This window comes from Symsagittifera roscoffensis, chromosome 5 (genome assembly GCF_963678635.1).
Source record: "Symsagittifera roscoffensis chromosome 5, txSymRosc1.1, whole genome shotgun sequence".
Lineage (NCBI taxonomy): Eukaryota > Metazoa > Xenacoelomorpha > Acoela > Convolutidae > Symsagittifera > Symsagittifera roscoffensis.
In genome coordinates, this window is record NC_087066.1 from 24,613,912 (window position 1) to 24,640,514 (window position 26,603).

The 26,603-nt window shown below is 38.9% G+C and overlaps 2 protein-coding genes across 2 annotated transcripts in view; both read left to right on the forward strand.

Moving 5' to 3' along the window:
* Positions 1-26,603, forward strand: part of LOC134845710 (superkiller complex protein 8-like) — a 201,083-nt gene that overhangs the window by 171,782 nt on the left and 2,698 nt on the right. The gene's annotated exons all lie outside the window — the stretch shown is intronic.
* On the forward strand, positions 20,272-22,716 carry LOC134846487 (E3 UFM1-protein ligase 1-like). The gene has a single exon (XM_063863864.1). The coding sequence runs from the start codon at positions 20,288-20,290 to the stop codon at positions 22,616-22,618; it is 2,331 nt and encodes a 776-aa protein (XP_063719934.1). The 5' UTR covers positions 20,272-20,287; the 3' UTR covers positions 22,619-22,716.

The window sequence follows — 26,603 nt, forward strand, 5'->3', positions numbered from 1 at the left end:
ATCACAAATATGCGAAACGTCGAGATTCAAAAGAAACTATGTATAGAATACTTGACCCCAGAAAATGTACTAGTTATGTATTAGTTCACGAGAAAGGCACTAAAATCCATCAACAGTACCTAAAATTCCCAACCTATAATGCGGTACAGAGACCTCAATACGTAAAGAATGAACCAACCCTAAACATTGTGGAAACCAATAAGTGCCGCAACTGTGGCCAGCAGTTCAAAAAAGTACACTTAACTACATGCCCGGCCAGAGACAGAAATTGCAATACGTGCGGACGTAAAGGTCACTTTGCTAAACATTGCAGGAGTTCAGCAAGGACACAAACAAACATTGTTGAACAAAATCAAGTACCCCAGGAAAACGAAAATACCCGCGCTAACACGCAGGAAAATCCCGGATTTGAAGTCAACATGGACGACTTTCTAGTTCTAGCGGTAGACACGGACAGCCAAATAAAGGCAGTAGAAGACAAGATAGAACGTGGAGTTAGAACTGTATTTACACCACGAAGGACTAGAATTAAAGAAGACGTTGAAGGTATCTTTGGTAAATTTTAACCCTTACTGTACTGAAATCCAGATTGACTCAGCAAGCCCAGTTGCATTCAAGAAAAAAGACCTACTACATGAACTGAAGATACGAGATAGATTTTTAAAGTTAGAACCTGTGGATGAAACAACAAAGAAGGCGTATCAAGGCTTCCGCAGCACAATCAACATTATTGGAAGAGTTCGAGTGAGAATTCGATCGAAGGGCTGGGATGCTAGCGATGAGAAACTTTTCATCACCGAAGGAGCAGAAAGAAATTTCCTCGGAAACGATATATTACCGAATCTGGGAATAGTAGTACGCCAGAAACAACCTCCACCCAACGGGTCAGAGTTTCGGAAAATTCAGAAAGGATCACCCATCGGGATAGACGTTAATCAAATAAGGTTTGCATCGGATAGAATACAAGACCAAAACCAAGAGACACCTTCACAAAGTGAGTTTAAAACATACGTATCAAGACAATTTTCAGGCCTCATAAAAAGAACCGGTAGATCAAAGAATTTTATAGTTAAAACTTATTTTAAGGAACCATTAAAGCCGATACAGGTAAAGGGAAAACGCATTCCGATCCACCTTCTCCCTAAAGTCAAATCATGTATCGACCAACTCCTAAGAGACGGGCACATTGAAAAATTGTCTAGATGCTCTGAAGATTGTTTCATCTCCCCTATCGTATTTACAGCTAAAAGGGACGGATCAATTAAATTAGCACTAAACTCGAAACTATTGAACAAACAGATATTCCGTAATAGATATCAAATGCCGAACCTATTTGAACTAATTGATAACGTAGCAGTAACGATTAGCGGTCACGACGAAAGAAATATTTGGTTCTCATCGATTGATCTAAAATACGTAAATCGCCAAATACCGCTCTCAAAAAAGGCAAGTAACCAATGTAATTTTAAAATCGTGGGGGGAGAAGTAACGGGCTCCTACCGTTTTCAAACCGGATTTTATGGGCTAGGCGATATGCCTAATGAATGTCAACGTATAATGGACCGTCTGACGGAAAAATTACCAAATACCCATTGTTACCTCGACGACATCTTAATCGCCACCGTGGGTAGCGAGGATGAACACAAAAAGCTAGTTATTAACGTTTTAAAAACGTTAGACGACGAGGGATTAGCCATAAAATGGGAAAAATGCATATTCTTGACTCACAACATAGAATGGTTGGGATTTAAAATCGATGAAAAAGGGACGACACCATTAATACACAAATCGGACGCAATCAGAAACCTGAAAGAACCAAAGTGTATAAAAGAGATAAGATCACTAATGGAATCGATTAATCAGTTCAACAAGTTTATACCAAACTTAGCGTCCTTATCAGCACCGTTTAGAGAACTGATGCAGAAAAATAAACCATTTAAATGGTCCACGGTGCACGCTGAAGCGTTTGAAAAAATTAAGAAAGAAATTTGCAACACAGTAACGAACCATCATTTCGATATAAAACTGAACACCCGAGTGAAATGTGATGCCTCACAATAAGGATTAGGCGCGTCCATCGAACAAGACCATCGGGGGAATTGGAAGACGGTAGCGTTCGCAAGCAGATTTTTGAACATAGCCGAGTTAAAATACAGTACCAACGAACTTGAATTGCTAGGGCTAGTGTGGGCGTTAGACGATTTTAAAAACTATCCATTGGGCAAATAATTCTCAATTTTAACAGACCACAAAGCCTTAATAGGAGCACTGAGAGATGACAAATATACTAAAACGGCTCAATCACGTCTCACCCGTTGGGCGGAAAAATTACTGCCATTCGACTTTACTGTCGAACATTTACCGGGTAAAGATATGGGATTTGTTGATTATCTATCTCGACACCCATCGGGTGAACCCGTACTAGTTTCTCTTGACGACGAAAAATTCGTTATTGCATCGGTAAATCTTATAAGTACACTCCTAGGTTTCGATCATTTGATGCCGAGAAATTCGTGGTCACAAAAAGAAATAAGTTCTCCCAACATTTCCTAGCGCATGACGTCACTTACTGCAATACGATTGGCCAGTCGACAGATCATATGACCAGCCAAGAAATAGAACGTGAGAAACGAATAGCTAACACCGCTGAAATTTTCCAAGCTATAGCTAACTATTCTAACATTTCAGTGTGCCAAAATTCTCACTCGCGTACAGAAGATTGTGACTCAGCTTGCAAAATCAACAACTTTTCGACAAATTTTAAAATAATGAAAGATATGGCTGAACAATTACAACCTACTGAACAACAAGACTATTCTACAAATGAAAATATGGATACTTTAACACCAAGTACCAGTAACCCGTCGGAGAATCCCGTAAAAAGATCACCTATTAGGAAGAAAACAGTTAAAATATTCCCTTTCTCTTGGCCAGAAAAATTTGATTCAAAATTTATGTCATTATCATCAAAACAAGATCTTGTACTGAAAAAGATAATCAAAGCAATTGAGGAAGACCGCAAACAAGACATTTTACAATTGGGAAATTACTATAAATCGTACTTAAATAACCTACACGTTAGCGGAGGTTGTCTTTATCTTGACAATCGACTAGTTATTCCAGCTTGCTTAAGATCGACAAGGCTCCACCAATTACACGAGGCTCACCCAGGCCAGTTTGCAATGAAGAGTCTGGCAACTCAATACATCTGGTGGCAGAAAAATCTTTCGTGAAATCCAAGTCCACGGTGAAAATTGTATCGAGTGCGTTAAAACAGGTAAAAACTTGAAACCTCTTTCAAATCATAACACCTTAGGAAAACTCCCAATGGTCGAAGAACCAAACCAAGAAATGGAGTTAGATTTCGCCGGTCCGTTACCACTAGTATGGGGAAAAATACATATTGGTATGCGTGGATAGATTTTCAAAATTCCCATCTGCTCAAATAACATCCAGCACATTGGCAAAATCCATCATAAACTTCCTTAGTAAATACATAGCTCTTCATGGGATACCTAGAACTATCAAAACAGACCAGGAATCTGGTTTTATCTCTAAAAAAATCCAGAACATCTTGCTATGAACATAACATAAAAGTTATATTTAGCCCAGTGGGTGACCATAGAGCCACCGGATTAGTTGAGCTTTTAATCAGAACCATTAAGAAAAGGCTCTTGGTTATGGCACAAGAACGCCCAAAACCATCGTTAGAATCTGCACTGTTGAAGATAATAAAATGCCTAAGAACGGTAACCCAACAGTCGCTAAACTGTTCTCCCTTTGAAGCACACTTTGGTAGATCCCCAAACACCATCTGGCATAACTTGATCAAGTCACCCTCCTCAAATAACCTTGATTGGAACAAAACCTTGTTATGCATAGATAAGGGCCGAAAACTTATGAGTCGAGAACGAAGACATGACTGGGACGCCCCTGACGATGTAGAAGACGGAGACCTAGACGAAAACTCATCATCCTCGCAGTGAGATATGTTCCAACCAGTGCTGGCTCCCCAGTAAAAGTACTTTCACGGGCAGAAAAACGAGATGCCTTGGGCATAAAGGATTCAGTGCTGAACAACTCGCCGGGTAAGACCACTATTTATAGAAAAGTTCAAGAAAGATCGGAGAGTGAACCATTCTATAGAGAACTCAAGGATGAAATTGCAAGGGAGTCAGACCACACAATTACCTTGAAAAACGGAAAAGTAATACGTAAATCTGATTTAGCTATCGAAAGACAACCCACTATGAAGAAACCCAGCCCGAGAAAAAGAGACCAACTTGTAAAATTCTACGCAACAAAGGGACTGAGGAAGACTGCGAAACCGCAAAGAAATGTCGGCTTTAAAAGTTCAAGAGCGACTCAAAAGAAAAAGAATCTTCAGTCGAAATTCGAAGAGCTCGATATAGCGAGGCGGAACGCGGCCATGAATAGCTCCAGAGAGACTCTATTTAGAGAGGAGGAAGAAAAGACTAAGATTTCCAATAGGCCTTGAGAGCGACCATGAGACAAGCCCGTCGGGCAAACTCGACCATCGTAAAGTTTCTGAAAACGAAACTAGAACGACGAATCACCCAAATGAAGACTTATCAGACGACAATGCTAGCGACCTAATTCCATTACAAGAACTAATGAACAAAACCTCAGATGACCCTGTAAAACCAAAAGAGCATTTAACATTAAACCGAACAGATCTTAAGGCTGAATTCACGGATCAGACCGAACAGAAAGCAGAGATGACCAAGATTCCGCTTATCGATCTGGGTTCAGGCGACAATTGTGTGGACCCACAGGTGACCCCGCATCTGGTTCTCTTGGATAGCTATGATGAGGCGAAGAAAGCTAATCAAGAAGCGCCGATTCCTCCGGAAAATCCTAGAGGGGAACCGATGTCGTTATGTCAGAGGCGGAGAATCAGCAAATAGACCCTGTCCCTATCAACAAAAAACCGAAACTGTCCGGTACAGCTAAGAGGAAAGCGTCATCTCCGGTGAAATCACCGCCCTCGAAGAAACTACCTGAGATTTTTACCCGACAGAATACTAGACCTATGCGATCCAGACAGCCCCCAAAGATGCTGGGTGAAAGAGTGTTTACCAACGTAGTAGACCTAACTGACGAAAACTTTGACGAGCCAATATCTAGGCCTGTTTATACTCCCCCAGCCTACCCAACGATAGAAGCAACCTCGGTCGAAATGGAGAGCCATCATGTTGACGTTGTGGACTTGACAACCTTGACACCACCCTCATCATCGCACCCCACAACAGTGTACCTGCTGGAAGAAAGCTTCGAGTACCCGAGTGATACAAAGTCCCTTGTAGCAGCCAATCAAAGTACATCAAGCAAGAAGGTTTTTTGTTAGCAATATCCGCTTTGACTCTCGCGACACACTATACAAATTTCTCTTCCGATTTTTAGTGTTAATTAGTCCAGCTCGAATGAACTCCTGGCAGTGCGCAGACGGCAACCTCCCTCCTCAGTGAAGCTTCCTAGTTATTAATCGCAGTTTCAAGTCTATCTGAAAACTCTTGCGTCGCCCCTCAAACTGGGCACGTGACTAGTTCAGTTACTATGATCGAAACGATCAGTCTTCGTATGAAACTTGTACAGATTTATCTCAATTCAAAATACGAAGGTCGGATCCAACAGATCCCGTATCCAATGACACTGTTCGTTTTTTTTTGGAGTTTTTTGTTGAGTCAATTGCCTTTTCTAATGTTTGTTTTGTTTTCCGGTCTTTATCTCTTCTGTTTGTATCTCTGGTGGCTCTCTTAATTCGGTTAGCTTAGCCTCGTATCCAAAAACACGCTAGAAAAATTCTCTCAAAATTTCTTGAAAAGCTATCACGGAACGACCAAAAGGTGAAAAAGTTCAAATTGAACCACACCACCAGTACTCTAGATTGGGCATAGTGGGTGGAAAAGTGGGTTCAATCCAGTAGTCATGAGGTCTTAAACATACCCATGAGCGTCATGAAAACACTTTTTGACAGTCGTTCACTCAAGTCACATATGAGGTTAAGCAAATAGGTTCCATAACTGCTGACTCAAGGATCAGAGAGACTAACTCTTTGCTTTTGTAAGTCAATCGCTCGGAGCAAATTCACGGTCGCTTCTGACATGGAACTTTAGGATCGTTACCGCTCAAAAGCCACAAATAAAATACCCCACTCTAGATAGAAATAGATATGCCCAATGGCAAAGTCTCTAAATACCTGAAACTTGCGAATGCCATTAAAAACAGGGCTGGAACCTCAAGTAGTCACCATTAGTTTATTTTTAACAGTGCCTCACTTCAAGATAACTACATAAAATACAATCAAATAAATGATTTCAGGTACTCATCTCTAGACAACAAATCTGGAACTAATCCCAGACACGATTGAGTAAAATATGTACAATTCTGAAAATTTGATTAAATGAAATTCAACTTGTTTTCATAGCAACATTGTTCAACTAACTTTTGGATCATTGGATCAATTCAATGGGCGACCTTCCCAATCAAACGGTCTCTTTCTCTACAATTTGCATTCTCGTTTCCACTCTCTGTGCTCTCTGTCAGGAACAAAACAACTCTAATCAAGTGTAATAATCACAGACAACTTGCGAACATGATTTTGAATCTCGTCTAATTTTCTAACGATTTTCTCACAACTGTTAGATCGGCTGCTCTCATTCTTAAATCTGGTATTTGGATTTGGTGCAAGACTGGGTCAATTCGAATTTTTGCAAACTTCAATTCGAAACGAAAAGAAACCAAACTTCTTTCATGTGACCGACTGGCAATCAAACAATTACACTGTTGCCGTCAAACTAAACGCATACACTGTATACTTAGTACTCGTGGTAACCTACTCATCTTAGCCATGGACCCATAGCTGATCGAATATGAAACAACTCGAAAGAGTTCAGAAACTAGTGACGAAATGGATTGTTGGGTCAAGTAAATGTCACCCTATTGGAACTGAAATCTCTGCGATTGGTAGTGGCACCCAAAGAAAGACTGTCAGAACTAATTGACGATATCAGTGGCAAACAACAGAAAACATCGCAGACAAGGAGGAAGGCGAAAGGAAGAAGTGACCAGAACCTGAAGGCAGAGGAAGTGTTTGCGCTTCAAAGACAGGGGTGAGGAGAATTTGATTTGTTTTGCTTTGTGCCTTTTGAGTTTTTTTTACTCGTGGTCTGCAAAACGAGGACCACAGTAATTTTGAATGCTGTTTGGCTCAGACAAATTTGAAAAATGAAACTAACTTGGAAACTTGTGTTAGACTATTCAAAATTTTTCAAAAAATTTCATCAATCTGTACACAGACTGTAGTTTCTGAGAAAATGTCTGAAAAACGATCTTATACCGGATTTTTTGAAGTTCAGGTTCCCCGAGAAGCGGTTTTTTGGACCAAGATGTGCATAATTTTCAACTAAAACTACTAAGTACTGATACTTCTAGTGCAAATGAGGACAGGAAAAGATATAAGGAGATGCTAGTGAAAGCCCGATCGCCGGTGCAAAAAGAAATCGACGAACATTGGTGGGCAAACCTTTTCCGCTTGGTGAGGTTTCAAGTTGAGACAAACTTAAAGACAACACCAGAAAATCATAGAAAGAGGTTAGAAAAATTTTCTGAGATACAAGATAAACCTCTCGCGGTGACAAATGAGTGATCATCTAACGTGCTTGATAACATTCAACCGCGTGGACGGATACATGAGGTGCTGACCATTGCACCGAAGCATCCCATTTTAACGAAACGCACATTTTGGCTGTTATCGACATGTCCTTTCACAATTGAAAAACCATACAACATCTGATGAAACACTATTTGAAACACAAGCTGCAACAAAGGTATATGCATAAAAGGACAAACCTCAAGAGACGAAGCCAATGAAAAAACGAGGAGTTATCTCTACAACAATGGGTTGTTGGCTGAGCTTTTTGATAATGGGGTTGCTTTTTACATAATGAGGAAACAAACGTTTGAATCAAAGCTGGAATCATTGTTGCAATCTCTCAGTTTTGAAAAAAGCGGCAGCCACTGATGAGGGTAATCTTAACAAAACGCTTGCAAAAATTCCGCTGGGAAGAATCTCAAACATTTTTCTACAGAGTCGAATATCCAGCGAAAATCTTTCCAAAAATGTATTTTAAAAAAATTTATTTTTGTTTACCTGATGGTCTACAACATTGATAAGTAATTGAATTGATGAGTGATATAGATTTCTTTCTGATGAGTATACTCTTTCCTGTCTTCGTTTTTATTTCAGCACCACCTCAGTCGGATATACCAACAAATTTTATTTCAGGACCGTCCCAGTCAAAGAGACCAATAAATTATATTTCAGATCCGAGGTGATCAAAATTTGTAGTCAATTCCAATTCCTGTATTTGGAATTAAAGCAATTCCAATTCCAATTCCTATTGAAAATTATTAATCCCAATTCCGAAAAAATCAAGGAATTGAATTGCCTGGCCTATTCTCTTCATCCGAGTTAATACTGACAATTTAGTCCCAAAAGTTTGGTTTTTCATTTAAAACGTTCATGTCTAAATCGAAATCATGACTCAGAAACTTCAAGACAATTTAATTTAAAATTGTTTAATTAGTTTTAGAGGTTAAAAATATTCGAATTTGAATAGTAATTTTAGAAGTTATTTGTTATTGGCTTCTTTTTTAACTTGATGGTTTAGAACCAAAATGTACGTGAATTATTGTAAATAACGTTTATAAATTGATGTTTTATCGTCATAAGCATATTGTTAAAACCTTGACGATGCACATAGTTGCGAAAACGTTTGAAATTTGAAAACATTTAAAAACGTTTGAAATTTGAAAACGTTTGAAAACGTTTGAATGAAGTTTGTTTGAAATTTACTTTTTATAGTAAATTTGTGGAGCGCCCTCTGAGGGATTTTAGAGACAGGTCTGTCAAGTGGCTTTCTGTGAGGAGGTGGGAAACTGGAACTGGCTTGAAGAGTCTGGTGGTGCACCGCTGGACCTACTGAGCTCGGCTGAGATTGTTCCTTGTTTTTCATTTTTATAACTCGATTTTAAAATTTAAATTAATTTAATTGTCTTTTTTTATTATCTGCTGATTTATAAAGTTCCCACTAACCGTTTATCATGGGTTAGTTCAGTCCCCGAAAATCGAGTCAAAATTCTTTTTTTTTACTGTTATACTGCGTCAAGATGGGGAAAAACAACAAAGAGTGTACAAGCAAAGAATGCTTGAAACTTTCAGGACTGATAAATTGGATTAGATGTGATTGTTGTTCTAGTTGGTATCATATCAGTTGTGTAAATATTTCTCTTAGCGACTCTATGAAAACCCAATGGTTTCAGTGTCCTTTATGTGTTGATGTAAATTCTGTTAGTAAAGCAACAATAGGTAATGATTTAGTGCTAGACAATTATGTTAATACAGCCATCTCAAATGTCCGAGTACTCAAGAGAGTACCAAAAGACTCTCGTGTTCCCTTGGCGGAAAGTCTGTCGGACAGAATAAATGACATCGTCTACAATGTAAGAGATGTTACAAAATGGCTAACACAATTTCGAAAAATATGCCCCAAAATAAAATTAAAAAAAAAAGAAGAACTCCTCATTTTAGGATCTCCATTCGGCGAACTTTGCCGAAAAGAATTGCTCGACGAAAAAATTAAGGAGCTTGAAAAAATCTCGGAATGTCATTGACAAACTAGACGCCCATTATGGTTTTTACCTCCTGAAAAATTGCGATAGCATGCCAAAACTCCTATATTTTTTGCGTACGAGCCCTTGTTTTTTGCAAAATGATTTTTTGGAATGCTACGACAAATTACTAAGAAATTCATTTTGCAAGGTCACAAACGTGAAAATGGATGATAACCAGCTTTTACAAGCAGTTCTCCCGGCAGCCAAAGGTGGCTTGGGCGTTTCTTCCGCTCGTCTACTCGCTTTACCCGCTTTCTTAGCCTCAGCAGTAAGAGCAAAAGATGCCTTGAGCAAAATCTTTGGTTTGGAGCATGTGGAATTGAACCTATCATGACGCGCTTAAACGGTGGTTTGAACCTGGAAAAATTAAAATGGCTCCGGAAAATACAATCCAAAAAAATTGGACGTAGCCAATTTTTGACAGCGAAACTCCAGACTTGATTTTACGTCTCGAACCAACGGACGTAAAAAGATTTAACGCGTTCCAAGATAGATTTGGCTCCCAATGGTTGAACGTCATCCCGTGCAAAAATTTAAGATTAAAACTGTCGAACCAACAACTCAGAATTGCGATAGGACTTCGATTGGGCTCAAAAATATGCAAAAGGCATAAATGCGTGTGCGGAAAAGACGTTACCCAGGATGGTTGGCATGGTCTTTCTTGCTTCAAAAGTGCAGGGAGATTCTCTAGGCATTCAAACCTGAATGCCCTTATAAAGCAGAGTTTATCTTCTACTCACATTCCGTCTGTTTTAGAACCACGACACCTCTACAGGACCAATCAGAAGCGACCAGATGGTTTGACGCTCGTTCCATGGGCTGTTGGTAAGCAGCTCTGGTGGGATGTAACGGTAGTAGACTCCTTAGCTCTTTGTAGGATTAATGCTGGGTCTATTTGTAACCATGGTACGGCTGCCGCTGATGCGGACGAGCGAAAAATCGACAAGTATAAAGATCTTGTAAATGATGGATATCTTTTTCAACCGCTAGCTTTTGAAATTCAGGGCGCGGCTGGCCCCAGCACAGAATTTTTTTTGAGCAAGCTTTGTAAGTACCTAAGCATATGCACTGAGGAACCCAGAGCAGGCAGCTTTTTAAAACAGAGAATCTATCTGGCAATACAGATTGCGAACGCCGCTTGCGTACTCGGAACAATAAATGACAAAATGACTTTCGACAAAATTTTTTATTTGTAACACTTGTAAATTATATTTTCTCGTGTCGAGTTGCGTTTTCTTATTGAAGAAGCGTAACCCGTATCGATTTTAATTGAAAAGGACTTAAACACTTGTCATCTTCTTTTATCATTATCACTTCCATATCTAGAAAATTCCAAGGATTTTGACTGGAATACGTAATGAATGGACTCCTGACTGTAACCTCGGTCACTATGATACTTTTGACCTTCTGATTACCGCAAAAAAGTTAAAAACAGAAAATAAAAATTAAAAAAATAAAAAAAAATTTTGTAGTTAAGACTGCGTAAGCTGAATCCTACCCTCTGGACCTTTATATTGAAATGCTCGTTATTCTATAAGAGATTTTTAATAATCCTAGCCCTGCTCAAAAATCAATACAATGTAAAGAGGGATCAAAAGTCGCCTGAGGACTGCAAAATTATCCGAAAATTATCTAAAGGAGAATTTCAGTCGATTGCAAAGAACACGACAACTTTTTCAGACAATAGAAACATCTCTAAAACGGTCTCATTTGCGCCTGCCCAACGTTCAATCTTAGACCAAACAAAGCAACTCTGACCAACATATATCAGAAATACTTCAAGTAAATGTATAACATGTAAATTATACATGTATAACGATGTATAATGAGCATGCGGAAACTGCAATATATATAACAAACTGCGATAAAGCCTGAAATATAAAAGGGGCGAAACTCCCCAGATCCATTGCTCTGAAACTTTTTCTACTACTCATACGCTAGAAATTTAAAGATATTTAAATTTCTAGCGATCAGTCGGTTCATTTTAATGTCTTATTTTTAATTTCGCTTTTAATCGCCAACATGTTTGACCTCGATACTTTCCGAAATTTGAACGACGAATTGAAATACGAGCGTTATAAAGACTTGATCGAAAATGGTACTTATTTTAAACGAATTATCGAAAACTTAACTGAATCAACGAAAGATGAAGAAAAAGGAAACAAATTTATTGATCTAGAAAATTTTAAAAACACGGGCAATTCGAAAATGCAGAAAACAAATTTGAAAATGAATGGAGCAAGATTGAAACTCGGAGCAGAAATCAGAACAAACGAAGCAAAAATAACCAAGAAAGCAAGAATAAACAAGTAATCAAAATACAAGCAATCAATGTTCAAGAAGAAAAATTCGACCAACAACGAAAACATTTATTTTTACGACGAGAAGGAGAATATTCTGGCCTATTACTGGGAGACTCAAGTATTAACAGAATCAATGGGGAACAAATATCGGAAAATGTGTTGGCGAGAGGATTTGGTGGGCACAAAATTTCTGCATTGCTGGAACGCGTGAGAAACAGTAAATCGCGACATTTTAATTATGTAACTACGCTAATTGGAATAAATGACTGCCTCTCAAATGATTTCGACAGGAAGGAAGCCGTGAGTAGCTTAGAAAAACTAATTTATCTCGTGAATCATAAATTCTCCCCAGAAACAATTTCACTATGTACTGTAACTCCTTTAGGTGCTTTTAGAAAAGATTTTAATCCAAATGTACAGAAGCTAAACAAGCAAATTCTTAATTTAGTACGGAATGTAAAGGACTTGGGCGAAGTAAAATTGGATATTTTAGACATAAACAGAAATTTTAGTCAAAATACCGATGCGCTTAGCTCGGATGGTTTGCATCCTTCTGATGTGGTGTTGAAATTTTGGTGCAAAGTTTTAGAGATTCTTTCAGAGGTTCTGATTTTAATGCAAACACATGTGAGATTACAACCCGCCCCAGTATGAAGCAAACCCAACAATCATCAAATTTAGATCCAAAAACGGCAGAAATGATACAATTTTTCCAAAACGGTGCAAAATTCTTTAGGAAATACTAGTTTCGCATTTTTTCTTGGTGCAAACTTTGGCGATTATTTAATTTATTTAATTTATTATGCTCAATATTAAATTCTGGTTGTTTTTGTACAATTTTTCTAATTTCCAAGGCTCAGATGGAAAATATAGAAAAAACCATTGTTTACTGGGGCTATCTAAGCTGCCATCAAAAGATATTATCATCGAAATGTGGGATAAATGAGCGGAGAGCTACCACATCAACTCATCTTTTCCTTTTTGCGTTGTCACTGACCCAAAGTGGGGATGTTGAAAAAAACCCTGGTTCTATTGAAACCATTGAAACAGTCTACGGCATCTGCTCAAAAAATTGTGCAAATCTTAAATTTGTTCATATGAATTTTCAAAGTATTATTAGAAAACGGATGCAATTGAAAAAATTTCTTGTTGATATCGGCGAAAATACAATTATAGGAATTTCCGAAACGTGGCTTAAAAAAGCAGATAGTGACAATTTATGGAATCTCCACCCTAGAACGCATGCGATGTTCAGATATGATAGGCAATCAGCGGTAAAAAAGAAAGGCGGTGGCGTTTTGTTATATATACCAGTCAAATTGGCTCCGAAATTGAGGCCTGATTTTAAATTATTTGATAAAGAAAAATATGAGTCAGTGTGGGTTGAGTGCAAATCTACATTGAACATTTCCAGTAAAGAAAAAATGTTAGTTAATTTGTGTTATAATCCAAGCAGATCAAACTTTATTGATTTTTTGGAACAATTAACGCTTAAAATATATAATACAATTTCAGTTTCTAATAAAATTACGCTTCTGGGTGATTATAACATAAAATATCTGGATAGCAAAGAAAAAGAAAAATTAGATTCTATAAATATTCCATATGGATTAAAGGTTTTTTGTCCGAACGATGAGACCAGAATTAGTTCCTCAACTAAAACTCTTAATGACTATATTATCAGTGACTATGAAACAAACGGCATTGAATTTTGTTTTGATACACCTTATAAAACCGACCATTTTGCTTCATTTATTTTGACGGATATAAAATGCGGCAAAAGTTTACCGAGGATAATTTCGACTTTCAATAAGAAAAATTATCAGAAAAATGAATTTTGCAATACACTCTCCGCTCTTCCTTGGTATCCCTTATTCAATGTACAGACGCAAAAAACATGTTCTCGACAATAATTTATTTAACTTCTAGTGCTCTTCAGCAACATGCTCCTATCGAAAGAAAATTTGTTCGTAATTTTAAACCAAAAAATGTGTTGAAAACGGAATGGTTCAATTCAGAATGTCAGCAATTGTTGATTAAGAAACAGAATTCACTCAGATCATATCGCAGTCAAAGCACAAGCGATAATTGGCCGAAATACCAGTTTTTACGTAATCAAATGAGCCAATTGATTAGAAGTAAACAACTCGATCATCCAAAAAATTGTTTTTCACTTCTCAGCACGTTCCAACAAAAATGGAAATATATTAACCAAGTTAGAGGTACATGTTCTAGCAACAATCGGATTACAGTTCTACGAAATTCCTTCAGTGAAATGATAACCCAAGACAAAAAAATTGCCAATCATTTAAATTATATTTTTTCAAACTTAGACGAATTTTTCGGCGCTAAAAAGCCTCCGATTTACAACACATCTGCCTCTGAATCTGAACATTTCCATTTTCAACACATTACAGTGAAGCAATGCTTTGATATAGTTCGAAAAATCAATGTTAGAAAACCTCTCGGACCTTGTACCGTACCTGCTTGGGCAATCATTGACTGTCAATCAGTTATAGTTACACATTTAACTTTTGTCATAAATACTTGCTTAGATGAGAACATTTTCCCGATCGAACTAAAAAAAGCACACATAACCCCTTTGTTTAAAAAAGATGACCCAAGAGATGCAAAAAATTATCGGCCAATATCAATAACTTGTGCTTTTTCTAAAATTTTTGAAAATCTTTTACATGCCCCAATATCAGAACATCTTGACAAACTTCAAATAATGACACCATTTTAATTCGGATTTCGCAAAAACATTTCAACACAAGATGCTCTTGTTTATGTGACAGAAAGTATTCGAAATCAAATACATTCAAAAAAAATTGTACATGCAGCTTTATTAGATCTGTCCAAGGCTTTTGATTCTATTTCGCATGAAGTTTTAATTGAAAAAATGCTTCCTCCCGGTTTTTCAAATGGAGAAAATGCTTTAATTGCTAGCTTCCTAAACAAACGTATTCAAAGAGTAAACGTCAATGGAGGTGTCCCACAAGGAACGGTACTTGGTCCGTTGTTGTTCAATTTATATGTTAATGTCATACAAGAGCGATTATATGAAGGTTGTACTTTTGTTCAATATGCTGACAACTGTATGGTTTTTTCCTCTTCTATAATTTCTGAGGATGTTTTGAATCGATTGCAAAAATCACTCAATAATCTAACGGAATTTTTTGCAGAGAACCAATTGAATCTGAATGCATCTAAATCGGAATTTATAACATTTTGTCAAAAAAACGATAGCAAAAATGTAGATACTGATACAATAGTAATTAATGGGCATTATGTAGCCAAAAAATCAGAATGCAAATATTTAGGCCTTATTCTTGATTCAAGTTTATCTTTTCATGCTCAAATCAAAACAATTCTCCAAAAAATGGCACAAGGAATTAAAACTATAGATACAATTGGACAACAACTACCGACATTATCATTAGTTGCCTTGCTTCATTGTCTTGTTTTATCTCATTTAGATTATTCAGCAATATTTTTAATACAAATTAATGCTACTTTGATGCTATCTTTAGAGAAACAGTTGAACTGGGCGTTAAAAAAACATCTTTCATATCGAAATTTAAATCTTCTTCTCTTCTTCGCATTAGCAAATCGTTCATTGGAATCGAGAAATGAATTGAGTTAAAGTGTATCACATACTTATACCAATATCTTACAAACAAAAAGAAGGCTTTCAAAATACATTGAAACTACCGACTGCCAATTATAGGCTCAACAAAAGAACGAAACAAATTATTTTTGACAAACATTGTGCAACCGCTTCTCTACAAAAATCATTTTTTCATTTGACTTCTAAAAAACGGAATTCACTGCCCATAATTTTGCGCAATTTAGAAAAATCGAGAACAGGATTCAAGAAAAAATTGAAAGAATTTTCCGTGAGTGAATTGAGAAACAATCCAATATGTACAAATACAAATACGCGGCGTGATTTCCGTTTTTGCTAGTTCTATATGTTTTAATTTAGTTTAATTTTCCAGAGATTGTTTGACAGAGAATCTGTACATACTCTGTATATCCGCTGTATGTTTGGACTATCTATAAAATTGTTTGTAAAGTTAAAATACCAGCTCGTTCTTAATTCTTAAAACTTTAATTATATAATTACCGAATACACAACAAACACCGAATACAAAACAAAACAAACACCGAATACAAAACAAACAACAAACAAATGTGGGATGAACCATTGAGGATTGAAAAGAGAGGGGGAATGCACTAACAGCAAAGGAACAAAGGAGCACCAGAATTGGGAAGGCATAAACGTAATAAACTGCACTAGACTAGATGGCCCGACTGACAATCATAGTGGCGTTTCCTCTCATGAGGCACACTGAGAGGCTCTGGAGAAAGCGAACTGGGGCAACACGAGCGTCACGTGAACCAGAACGTCTGGCATCAGCGAGGATACCAACTGACTTGAGGGTTTTGATAGCTAAAGCGGACCAACCCCCGAGCGTTTCGACTGCTAACGGGAAAAAACTGATTCCTTGTTCCTCGCAGTTTTTCTCGTGTTTCAAAAATTTGCGGTCCTCAGCAACTTCCAGGGACGCCCCGGGGGTCTCCGCCGCACGAGAGAGAAGAGATAACTGCAGCGGGGATGTCACGGTGACGTCGAAAGCAGCTGGGAGACCAGCGCTCCAAGTAGGGACAAAAATATCGCCGGGTTTGGACCGTTCTCCAGGGATGAGGTTCCGTTGCTCCTTGATGGGGGCTAAAGAGGCAGCCGTGGTAGCATTGAAAATAATGTCGCGTAGTCTGTCGTGACGGGAGATCCGGCCACCACTCCCCCCACAAGCGACAGCGTGGTCCCCGAGGACGTCCAGAATGCCAGACGGACACGCGGGGCACCTACGAGCAGACGCGAACACAGGAAGACCAAGGCGGTATCTGACAGCAGCTTGGAACTCAGCAGGAAGCAGGTGCAGGCCAAGACCTTTAATGGGGACTGCGGTAAGCCAAGCGCCGGCGTAAGGCAGAGAGAGCGACTGAAGACGAGCTTGCTCGCGGGAATCGGGAAGAGACGAGAAGAAAGCGTTGTAGGTGGCCTTATCGAGTTTCTCTTGGAAAGCTTCTTGAGTAAAACCGGGAGTGTTAACGCTTCCAGACTGTTCACGGAAGTCGTTAGAGGCACGCAGGAACTCCGGCGTATCAGTGATGTCGCATTCGGTAAGAAACGAGACCAAATGAGCTGACTGACACGAAGACCCTAGGAAGGCAGGGATGTGTTGGTCGCGAGCTTGCCGGACGCCAAGTCCGCCATCTTTGATAGGCAGGGAAGACTGGGACCAGGCAAGATCAGGAACAGGTGAGCCAACTATGACAGAAAGAGCATCGCGGAGGAGTTCATCATAAACTTGCAGGGAAGCTGCGACAGGCTGAGAGGGCGGCTGAGTGCGAAGAGAGTACGTCAGCTTGGGAGCAGCAAGGCAAGTGCGAGTGATGCCAAGTGAGAGCTGGGGGTCATCAAGAAGAGGTAACTTTTCAAGACATTTGGTGGCTTTCGAGATGCGTTTGTCCAGGACTTTAACTGAGAACTCAGTATCACCAATGGGGGCGCCAAGAAGCTCGAAGCCATTAGACGCTGCTCTCGGGATAGAAACGGGGATGGACGAGAACTCCACAGGGGCCCACAACTCACACTTACTGTGCTTGACTTTGAGGCCGAGATGCAAGCCGTTGGAAGTGATGAATTAGAGAGCCTTGAGCAAGGAGTCTTCGTCGCCGGCACAAATACCATCATCAAGGTACCAGCAGTTGAGGGTGAGACCGGGGACTTCCGACTTGAGAGATTCGACAAGAGAGTGCAGGGTGACCGCAAAAATGAGAGGCCCTAGCGGATCCCCCTGTTGAACTCCTTTCTCGCTGTTGAGAATGACATCCTCGAACAGCAGACGACTGTGGTGACCGTAGGTAAACTCAACAAAGGCGGAGAGACCGGGAAGACGGTTGCGAACTTGAAGGAGGATCTCGGTGCGGTCTAGCGTGTTGAAAGCGTTCTCAAAATCCACTGTTAAGACGCCTTGGTGACCATGTTCCGAGCACTTTTTGACTGTCAGTTTAGTAGCGTGGACGATGGCTTCCGAGCCACCGCTGGTAGCGACTCCAAGCTGGTGAGGACACAGGAAATCACGAGCTTCAGCGTTGGCGGCTTTAGCAAGGCATTTAGCAGTGAGCCTTCGGAGCACTTCGCCGACCGCAATAGGCCGGACACCACCCTTGGGTTTAGTGGTGGCAAAGAGATTCGCACTGCACAGCCACGGAGAGAGACTAGAAGGGGCTTGCCCGGCAGCGATGATGTTAACAACCCTGTTGAGAGACTCTAACGTTCTGGCAGCAGTCTGAGGAGTGGGGCACTCAACGGCGTGAACAAAGTGCTCAGGAAACCAGCGCGAAGGACCGGCAGCAGTGCCGCTCGGGAAACTTTTGAGAGACTTATGAACGAACTCAGATTCGAATTGGTAGGTAAGAGGGGATTCATCCCGGCCAGAAAAGACAGGAGGGTCAGCGGAAGGATGAAGACTGCGAAGGTCCTTAAGCGACTTGTCACTTTTGGACACGAGGCCATCAGAACACAGGGCTTTAGCTGCTCTGCCGAACTGACCGAGGCCTGCTAGCTCTTTGGCTCTGCGGACATTAAAGTCCGGAGAAGGTTTGCTGTTTTTCTTCGTTCGCTCTTTAGGTCTTTTGGTAGCGTTAGACCAGAGGTCCGAAATATTGCCCTCCTTCCAGGACTTGGTTCTTTGGCGAATGTCTCTGCAAATATTAGCGGCGTGAGACTTGCCTCCGCGGCGAGGGGCTTTCAAGATACATTTGGGGAGCATGAGCAACCGAGTCCAGTTTTTCAGATTGTGCGGAGCGGTGGCGCAGTTGTCAAGGGCGTGACCAACAACCTCAGACCACTCGTTACGAAGAGAAATCGGAACGAACCGGACACTGTCAACTCTGGAAGACATGACGTCAGAAAGATCCGGCACAGCGCTTTCGGCGAGCTCAGCCGAGATCGTCATACTTGACATCGCTTGAGAGAGACCAGAGCTAACAGGAGCATCCCGAGAAGGAGAACTCGTTAAAGCGACAGCGATAGGACTGGAGACAGGAGACGCGAGAAGGCAAATAGGACCGCGAGAATTCCGGCCTATCGGAACATAACCATCAGGGAGCCGGAAAATTTGATCAAGGTTGACCCAGGAGTCAGAGCTTTTATTCCAACCACGAAAGTGAGCAAAGAAGCGATCGTTGTCAACTTTGAGGATAGAAGCATCATAGATACCGGAGGTTAGGTCCGAGATGGCAACAGACGACCCGACTAAGATCTCCGCGGCGTTAACAAATCTGGACAACTGAGTAGGGTCGACAGACGGACCAGGATTACTTTCAATATCACCTGCGCATAAAAGAAGGAGCATAGAAATGTTATAAAACGACAACTTTGAGTTGAGTTTAAACTTGCGTGACCGCAGTTCTTGTCGTGATTGTGGATCAGGTTTCTCGCGAGCCAGCAGCAGCATGTGTGTAGATCCAACAGGGCTGTGACCGTTCTGCACACGGTTGAAAGCTAAAACCAGAAACACTGTCGAGAAGAAAGTGGCAAACAATTGCATGCCTAACGTAGGAGTGGTCTCACCCAGACGTAGAGATAACGAAGGCAGAAGGGGAGAGCCAGAGTCAAGATCGGGCTACGGGTTCCACACCAGGAGACCAGAAATCCAGTGCGGGGTCCAGACCAGATCGTGGATGGCACGCTACCTGAAGACCAGTGGTCCACTTCGGGCAGGTCAGGAAGTGTGCAACGTCCAGCCAGGTGATCACCAGCACATACCCATCTCAAACTATTTAATAAGTTTATCACAACAATTAGGCTAAAACTGATGTTTTTTTTAGTATCCGTAACTTCATATATTTTAATCAACCAATTTCTGAACTGTAACCGAACTTTTTTTGTTTTGTTTATTGCTTGTTTTCTGATGTTGTGTTTTTGTTTGATGTAACTAATGAGTTTTAACCAACTTTATTATTTACACTTTGCTATACTGATGCCTCGGCTTTTTACTGTATAGTATTTCAGGTGTTCTTTCTTCTTCTATTTATTGAGTGAATAATCTAAATGAGATATTAATTCATTCTTAGAATCACAAGCAGTATAAATCTCGGCTTAGGCAGTGTCACAATAGCGATCAGGAAATTTTGCGCGTGTTACGACGCTCTAATTTCGGTCTGTGTAGATATCCTTTTTGAGAGTTTGATAGGGTGGTTTCAGAAGCGAGATGTCATGGGCAGAAGCATATGATCTTGCGCTCCAATTACAGGAAGTGCAATCATCATCAGGAGATGTTCGATTGTCCGATCGTAACTGCGTTGAGTTGGTGTCCTATCTGATTAAAAAAGAAATGGTTCACCTAATCTTTACTCATGATGGGCGCGAATATCTGACTCACAAGCAGCTTTATATTGAAGTGGAACAAGAGCTTGAGTTCGCGAAGGGCAGGATTGGGTTAATTGACCTTTGCGATACTTTAAACGTCTCTGTGGAGCACGTGGAACCTGTCGTGAAGGAGTTAATCAGAGATAGTAGCACCGTATACATGGTCAATAGTGAAATCATTCAATTGTCGTATATTGAATCTATGGCGATTGAAGTTAATTTGAAATTACAGGAAAGTGGGGTTTTAGCATTCGGTGAAATATGTTCAAAATATGACCTTCCTGTAGCATTTGTACATGAGCATCTTTCGAAGTACTTGGGATCTCTTATCCATGGCTTTTATACTCAAGACAAGTTAAGCCTGATGACAGAAACGCATAAGGCTTCACAAGTGGGAAAAGTAAGAGGGGCATTGGTTGCCACTACCAAGCCTATATCCCTTAAAACGCTATCAAGCATCATTAAAATACCAGATCCGATGATGGTAACAATTGTTTGCGATCTAATCAAAGACGGAATCGTCGATGGATGTCTTGATCGTGGATCAGATATCAACAGCGTTTTCATTCCTAAAATTTTTCAGCAACATCAAATCGATTCGGTGACTAAAAATTTGGAAACAACGGGAATTTTGACCTTTAACCAACTGGCTAAACTAGCTATTGCTGATCCCAAAGGATTTATTGAAAAGAGTTACCAAAGGAAATTAATTTTCCTGCCCGATTGCTGTGTAACGGAGCAGATGATATCAGAACCCATCGCAGCTCTTGAGCAATGTATTTGCGATAGTTCTTGGCTGGACTTGGGGTCTGTAATGCCATCTTTGCTTACAAACGAAAACATAATGAAGATATATGACAAATGTGTCGAACGAAACTCAGATATCAGCAAAGAGCTCTTCGTTCTCTGTGACACTGTGGTTGTTTCTAAGAAGTTCGTATTGGGATTGGAAAAATTGTTTCACGGCAAAGTTAAAGAAAAAGCTGTAAAAGATGTACGGGAGAACTTTTTGATGGTCGAAAAAATTCTAAGCTCAGCGGCCGAAACAGCAAATACTGCTGCTAATTCTAAGAAAGAAGAACGAAAACAAAAGGCAATGGGGAAGAAAGGTCCAACAGGAAAAGCAATGAGCGTTGGTGGGAGGGGAGGTCGAGAGGCCAAAACTAAAAAGGCAGTCAAAAACAAATTCAGAGATAGACATGATGATAATGATCAAAGCGACAGTGATCAGGAAGTTCATGAAAGCAAATCATTGTCAGATAAGTTTTTAGGAGAGGTTCTGAAGTTGGCAGATATCGAAAATCTTCTCGGAGATAAATTTGCTGACGAAATTCCATGTGATTCTTTTTGCCCAAGTCTGGCTGAAATGATTTTTGTTCCGCTCCGAAAGCTTTACGAAGAGAAACTGAAAGTTGAATTTGAGAGAAACCAAGTCAAAACTGTTTCGGTGACAGATATGCAAAATTCTTTGAAAGAGTTTGCTCTAGGGCTACCAATATTAGAAAAAGCTCTCAATGAGTTTAAAGAAACAGCTAATTATTCTCAAATTGAGCAGCACGTTCTCAAAAACGAATGTAGTGCGGCAATAAGTACCCTAATTAATATAATTTTGGATGAATACAATTGTTCGTTGAGCAATCCAACTGATCTTACTCCAGAGAAGAGGCTGAAACTGATAAGCAACATCAGAAATGAGGCTCACAAAAACAGTTTGACAGGCTTGTGCAGAAAGTTCGAAAGTTTCGAGTCGTTTTCGGAGAGTTTTCTGAAGAGCTGCGAAGACTGTGATGTCTACATTGGTAAAGCAGATAAGAAAAAAGAGAAAGCTAATCTTTCAGAATGCCTGAAAAAGTTCGAGAATGACATTGCTAATGCTACAACACTTAGCGATCTGCTGCTTAGTTGTTGCTTGTACCTTTTCTTGAAAACTTTCAAAGCACCCATTACATTGCCCGGGAAATTTGTAGCAAATTGTTTAGAAGTCCTCAAACCAAAAGTTGACGAGAAACTGTTTGAACTGTTATCAGACGCTCAAAAGTATGTGCAAGCAGACCTTAAAAGTAAAGACGATGATACCAATGAAAAAGACTCTGCAGAATGGAAGAATGAGTTATTTGATAAATTGAAAACCCAAGTTTTTGCAACACCAACAGCTCCGCAAACCAATAATTAAAAATAACCTAGCAGCTTCTAAATTTTATGGGAAATTAGTTACATGTGTAATATTAGGTATATACATTTAGAATGCAAGTAAATTTTATGTCACATCGATGGTTTTTCCAATGACAGGCTGAAAGGTTAACTACTGGAAGGTTTTTAAAGCCGCCAGTTTGATTTTGCAAGGCAGGACTGGACTACAAATAGTGATCTTGTTATCCTTGTCACTAGTACATTTTGTGAAGCTTATGAAACGTTTACTGAAATAATTCATACGATTGTTGAAGCACGTCATTTTGTTCAAACGAACCATTGAATTTAAACTTCCAAGGTCATAAATAGCTCTCACCTTATATCTGTTAGAGCGCAACTGCCTTCACTCTGTCGTGGGGTGTTCCCATGGGCTGCGGTTCTGGCTTCAACGTCTGACCGCTAAAATGCTTTCCGTTAGCATGTTAAGACTATCTTCGTGATATCCTCAAAAAACTTCCATTTCAAAAAACTTCACACAACCCGTGATGGGTTGCTCTCAGGGTTCTTTCATGATACGCAAATCTAACCTCCAAAATCGGCTGCCCCAGTTTTTAAGTTCCGGAATTACTTCGTTTTGTTAATAATTTTTCAGAAGTTTTCAAAAAAAAGTTGTTAGATAATTAAATTTTATTTCGAAATTGTCAGGGTACTTCCAGGGGTAGCAAATCTTATTGATCTGTTAAGAAAATAATGATTCAACAAAAAGCGATTCAAACCAGAACTTTTTTTTATAGATATGGAAAGTCCAGTTGTATGCTGACGACCCTTTTGGGGATCAATTTTAAAAATCTCAAATACTAAATTTGACACCCAGTTTTTTTGGAGATATGACCTTTTTAAAAAAAAAAAGCAGCCAAATTTTTCAATATATTAAGTTGAAAATGCTGTTGGAGTCCACCAGTCTATGTTTTATGGTAGCCTTGGTTTTAATTTTTAAAGATTTGAGCGCTCCACTTCTGCGCGAAGCAATTTGTTGGAACCACTTCAAGTGCGTGTCACGCGCTAGTTTCTTCGAAAATCAGTGTTTCAAAAAAATCTATTTAAAATTTGAAGTTCATCTTTTTGGTCACCTTAACTTTCCAAGGTGAGGTTATCGACGGTTTTCAGGTTCATTTTTACCTATAGCGTATATTCTTAGCCTTATTTTTAATATTTGTCTGCTATAGTTTGTGGCATGAGTTTTCTGCATTCTCTCAGAAAAAAGGGTTTATAGCTCATTACGCTTGCGATTACCAAGCGTTATCAAACTGGAAATTGACTTTTTTCGGGTAAAAAATAGTTAAAGAAATCAGTTGAATCAGTAAGCTCGGCTGATCTTTCTGTAAATCAATTCTTGTTTTGAATTTTCTGTTTTTGCTTTTTCATTTTGATTTTTTTTTCGGCTGAAATGGTTTCGGCTGATGCGTATCTGTTTAATTGCCTGTTAATTGGTCGTTGGAATCACCAAAGTTTTTAAATTTCTTTTCCGCTTACAGAAGGGCAGGTGGGGGAGGGGAGTTTGGCTCAAAATGTTTTATAGCTCAAGTTTCATTTTTTTTCTCAGCTCAACAGTAGTCTACCCAAGTTTTGTCTGCTCAGTATCGGCTGAATGAATTTTGTTTTGAATGCTTATTAAGCACTGGCAGTTGTGGTTCTCAGTATTTATCCTGAATTTCACCCGCATTCCAGACAAGTATTTATCCTTAATTTCACCAGCATTCCACGCCGTTGAAAAAAAATCAATTTTTAATTGATCTTAAAACATTTTTTTCCGACTCAGCTTGCGTTTTTCTTGGGCTAGCTACTGTGACATTTTTTGTTGTATCGCAAGTGGTGCGAAGCTCCGGTTCGCCTCTGTGTGAATTTATCCAAACCTCAGTATGGGAATGTTGTGGGCGGTTACCAGGTCATACAATAAGTAGCAATGACTATGAATTAAATATGACCAAGTCCTGATGTGCGAAGGTGGGGTCTGTCTGTATCTGCATTCATTCAGAATAAAATGAGTCTTTAGAAAAGATAGTCGTTTGACTATTTTAGACTGAGTATGGTTCCCAATTTTTAAATCCAAAGTAAGACCGTTTTTTTCACTGAATCTGGTCTGGTTGTTACCATTTTTGATATAAATATTGTTTTTTTATCAATATTATTGTTTTTTTTTTGTTTTTAAGAGAAGGTGATGAGTAGGTGTGTCGAGCCTTTTGTCGATCCTAGTCAACTTGAATGTTTTTTTTTAAATTACTTATATTTAATGATATGCATTTTTAAAAACGTTTTCTATATAATACATTATCAGAAAGAGTAACAAAAAGATATAGCGCCAAAAATTTAGCTGGCCGTCTACTTTCAGAAGTGATTTGAAAATTTAGGCTTGTCAGTGGTACAGTGCTGATTTAAATTATCCGGACAAAACAAACAAAACTTGAATTTTCAAACGCGTTTTTCTCAAATTGGGTTAAGATTAGACAAAAAGTGAAGAGAACAAAAGTTGCTTAGAATTTTATCAAAATTAATATGGTGCAATTTTTTCTCCAAAATTCTCAACCAAAATTTTACCCCAAAAATGGGTAATTTTGACTTTTTTCAATTAATCAAGAATTACACTGAAACTACTTTGTTAATTGATGAGAAAGTTTTATCACAAGAAGCCTCCTACATAGCCCAACAAAGTTTAAGAAGGGTTAAATCTCCAAAAACCAGTATAAGAGAAAAAGTTATTACTTGATAGTCAATAAATGTGATTTTTACTATATAAAACCCAGAATCTCTGTTTAAAAACAAATTTTAAACAATTTGCGCAAACTTTTGGAGATTTAACCCTTCTTAAACTTTGTTGGGCTATGTAGGAGGCTACTTGTGATAAAATTTTATCATCAATTAACAAAGTAGTTTCAGTGTAATTCTTGATTAATTGAAAAAAGTCAAAATGACCCATTTTTGGATTAAAATTTTGGTTGAGAATTTTGGAGAAAAAATTGCACCATATTAATTTTGATAAAATTCTAAGCAACATTTGTTCTCTTCACTTTTTGTCTAATCTTAACCCAATTTGAGAAAAACGCGTTTGAAAATTCAAGTTTTGTTTGTTTTGTCCGGATAATTTAAATCAGCACTGTATTATTGATTACAGAAAACTCATTGAAAATGTTCTGTATTATTGATTAACTATTGATTAATTTTTCTGTAAAAGTGCTAATTTCAAGGAAAAGTGTCATCACGAAAGATTCTTGGAATTCAAAGAGCTCGAAGGTCGTAGATGTTTTTCTTAATACTTGATTTTCCAGAATTTTTTTTTCGATTTGATCGCTTGAATAACTTTTAACGACCATCTGTTGGCTATGCTTAAGGATTTTTTTTCTGTTTTCGCGCTAATTTGGATTGTTGTTTCCTGAGTGCACGTATCTTTCCAAAACACATGCTTCAGCTCAGACTTGCGCGTGATGTGAGTGCAAGCAGTTAAACTTCACTGCATGCTTTAGGCATCGATTTTCATTTTCACTGTTTGTTTCCGGCTCAAAATCATCAATGGAAATTAAAAGCTGCCTGCCTATGCGTAGTGTTGAAAGTTGTCATTGATTTTTCGGCGCGATGTTTATTTGATATCTGAAAAAAGGAATTTTGCGTTTTTGTTCTCGTAATTGATGCGTGCATAATGCGCCTGGTTCATTATTGGACTCTTGAAAAAAGTGACGGAATATATGTTCAGGGTGATTTTTTTCCAGTCAAATTTCGGCTTTTTAAATAGCCATTTAACGAAATTTTATATACAGTCTGAAGGAAGTTAATGCCAGAAATTTTTTTCAGTTGTCATCATTTTTTGCAAAGTTATGGGGATTTAATGGTGCATCTGTTGTTTAATGAATGCGCCTTGTGCACTATTTTTTATATGAACGCGTTGCGAAAGTGTCAAAATAATCCATCCTAGAAATCATTCAAAATTGATTTGAGGCAAGCTTATCGGTCGAAATAACGCTTTACTACTTTATTGA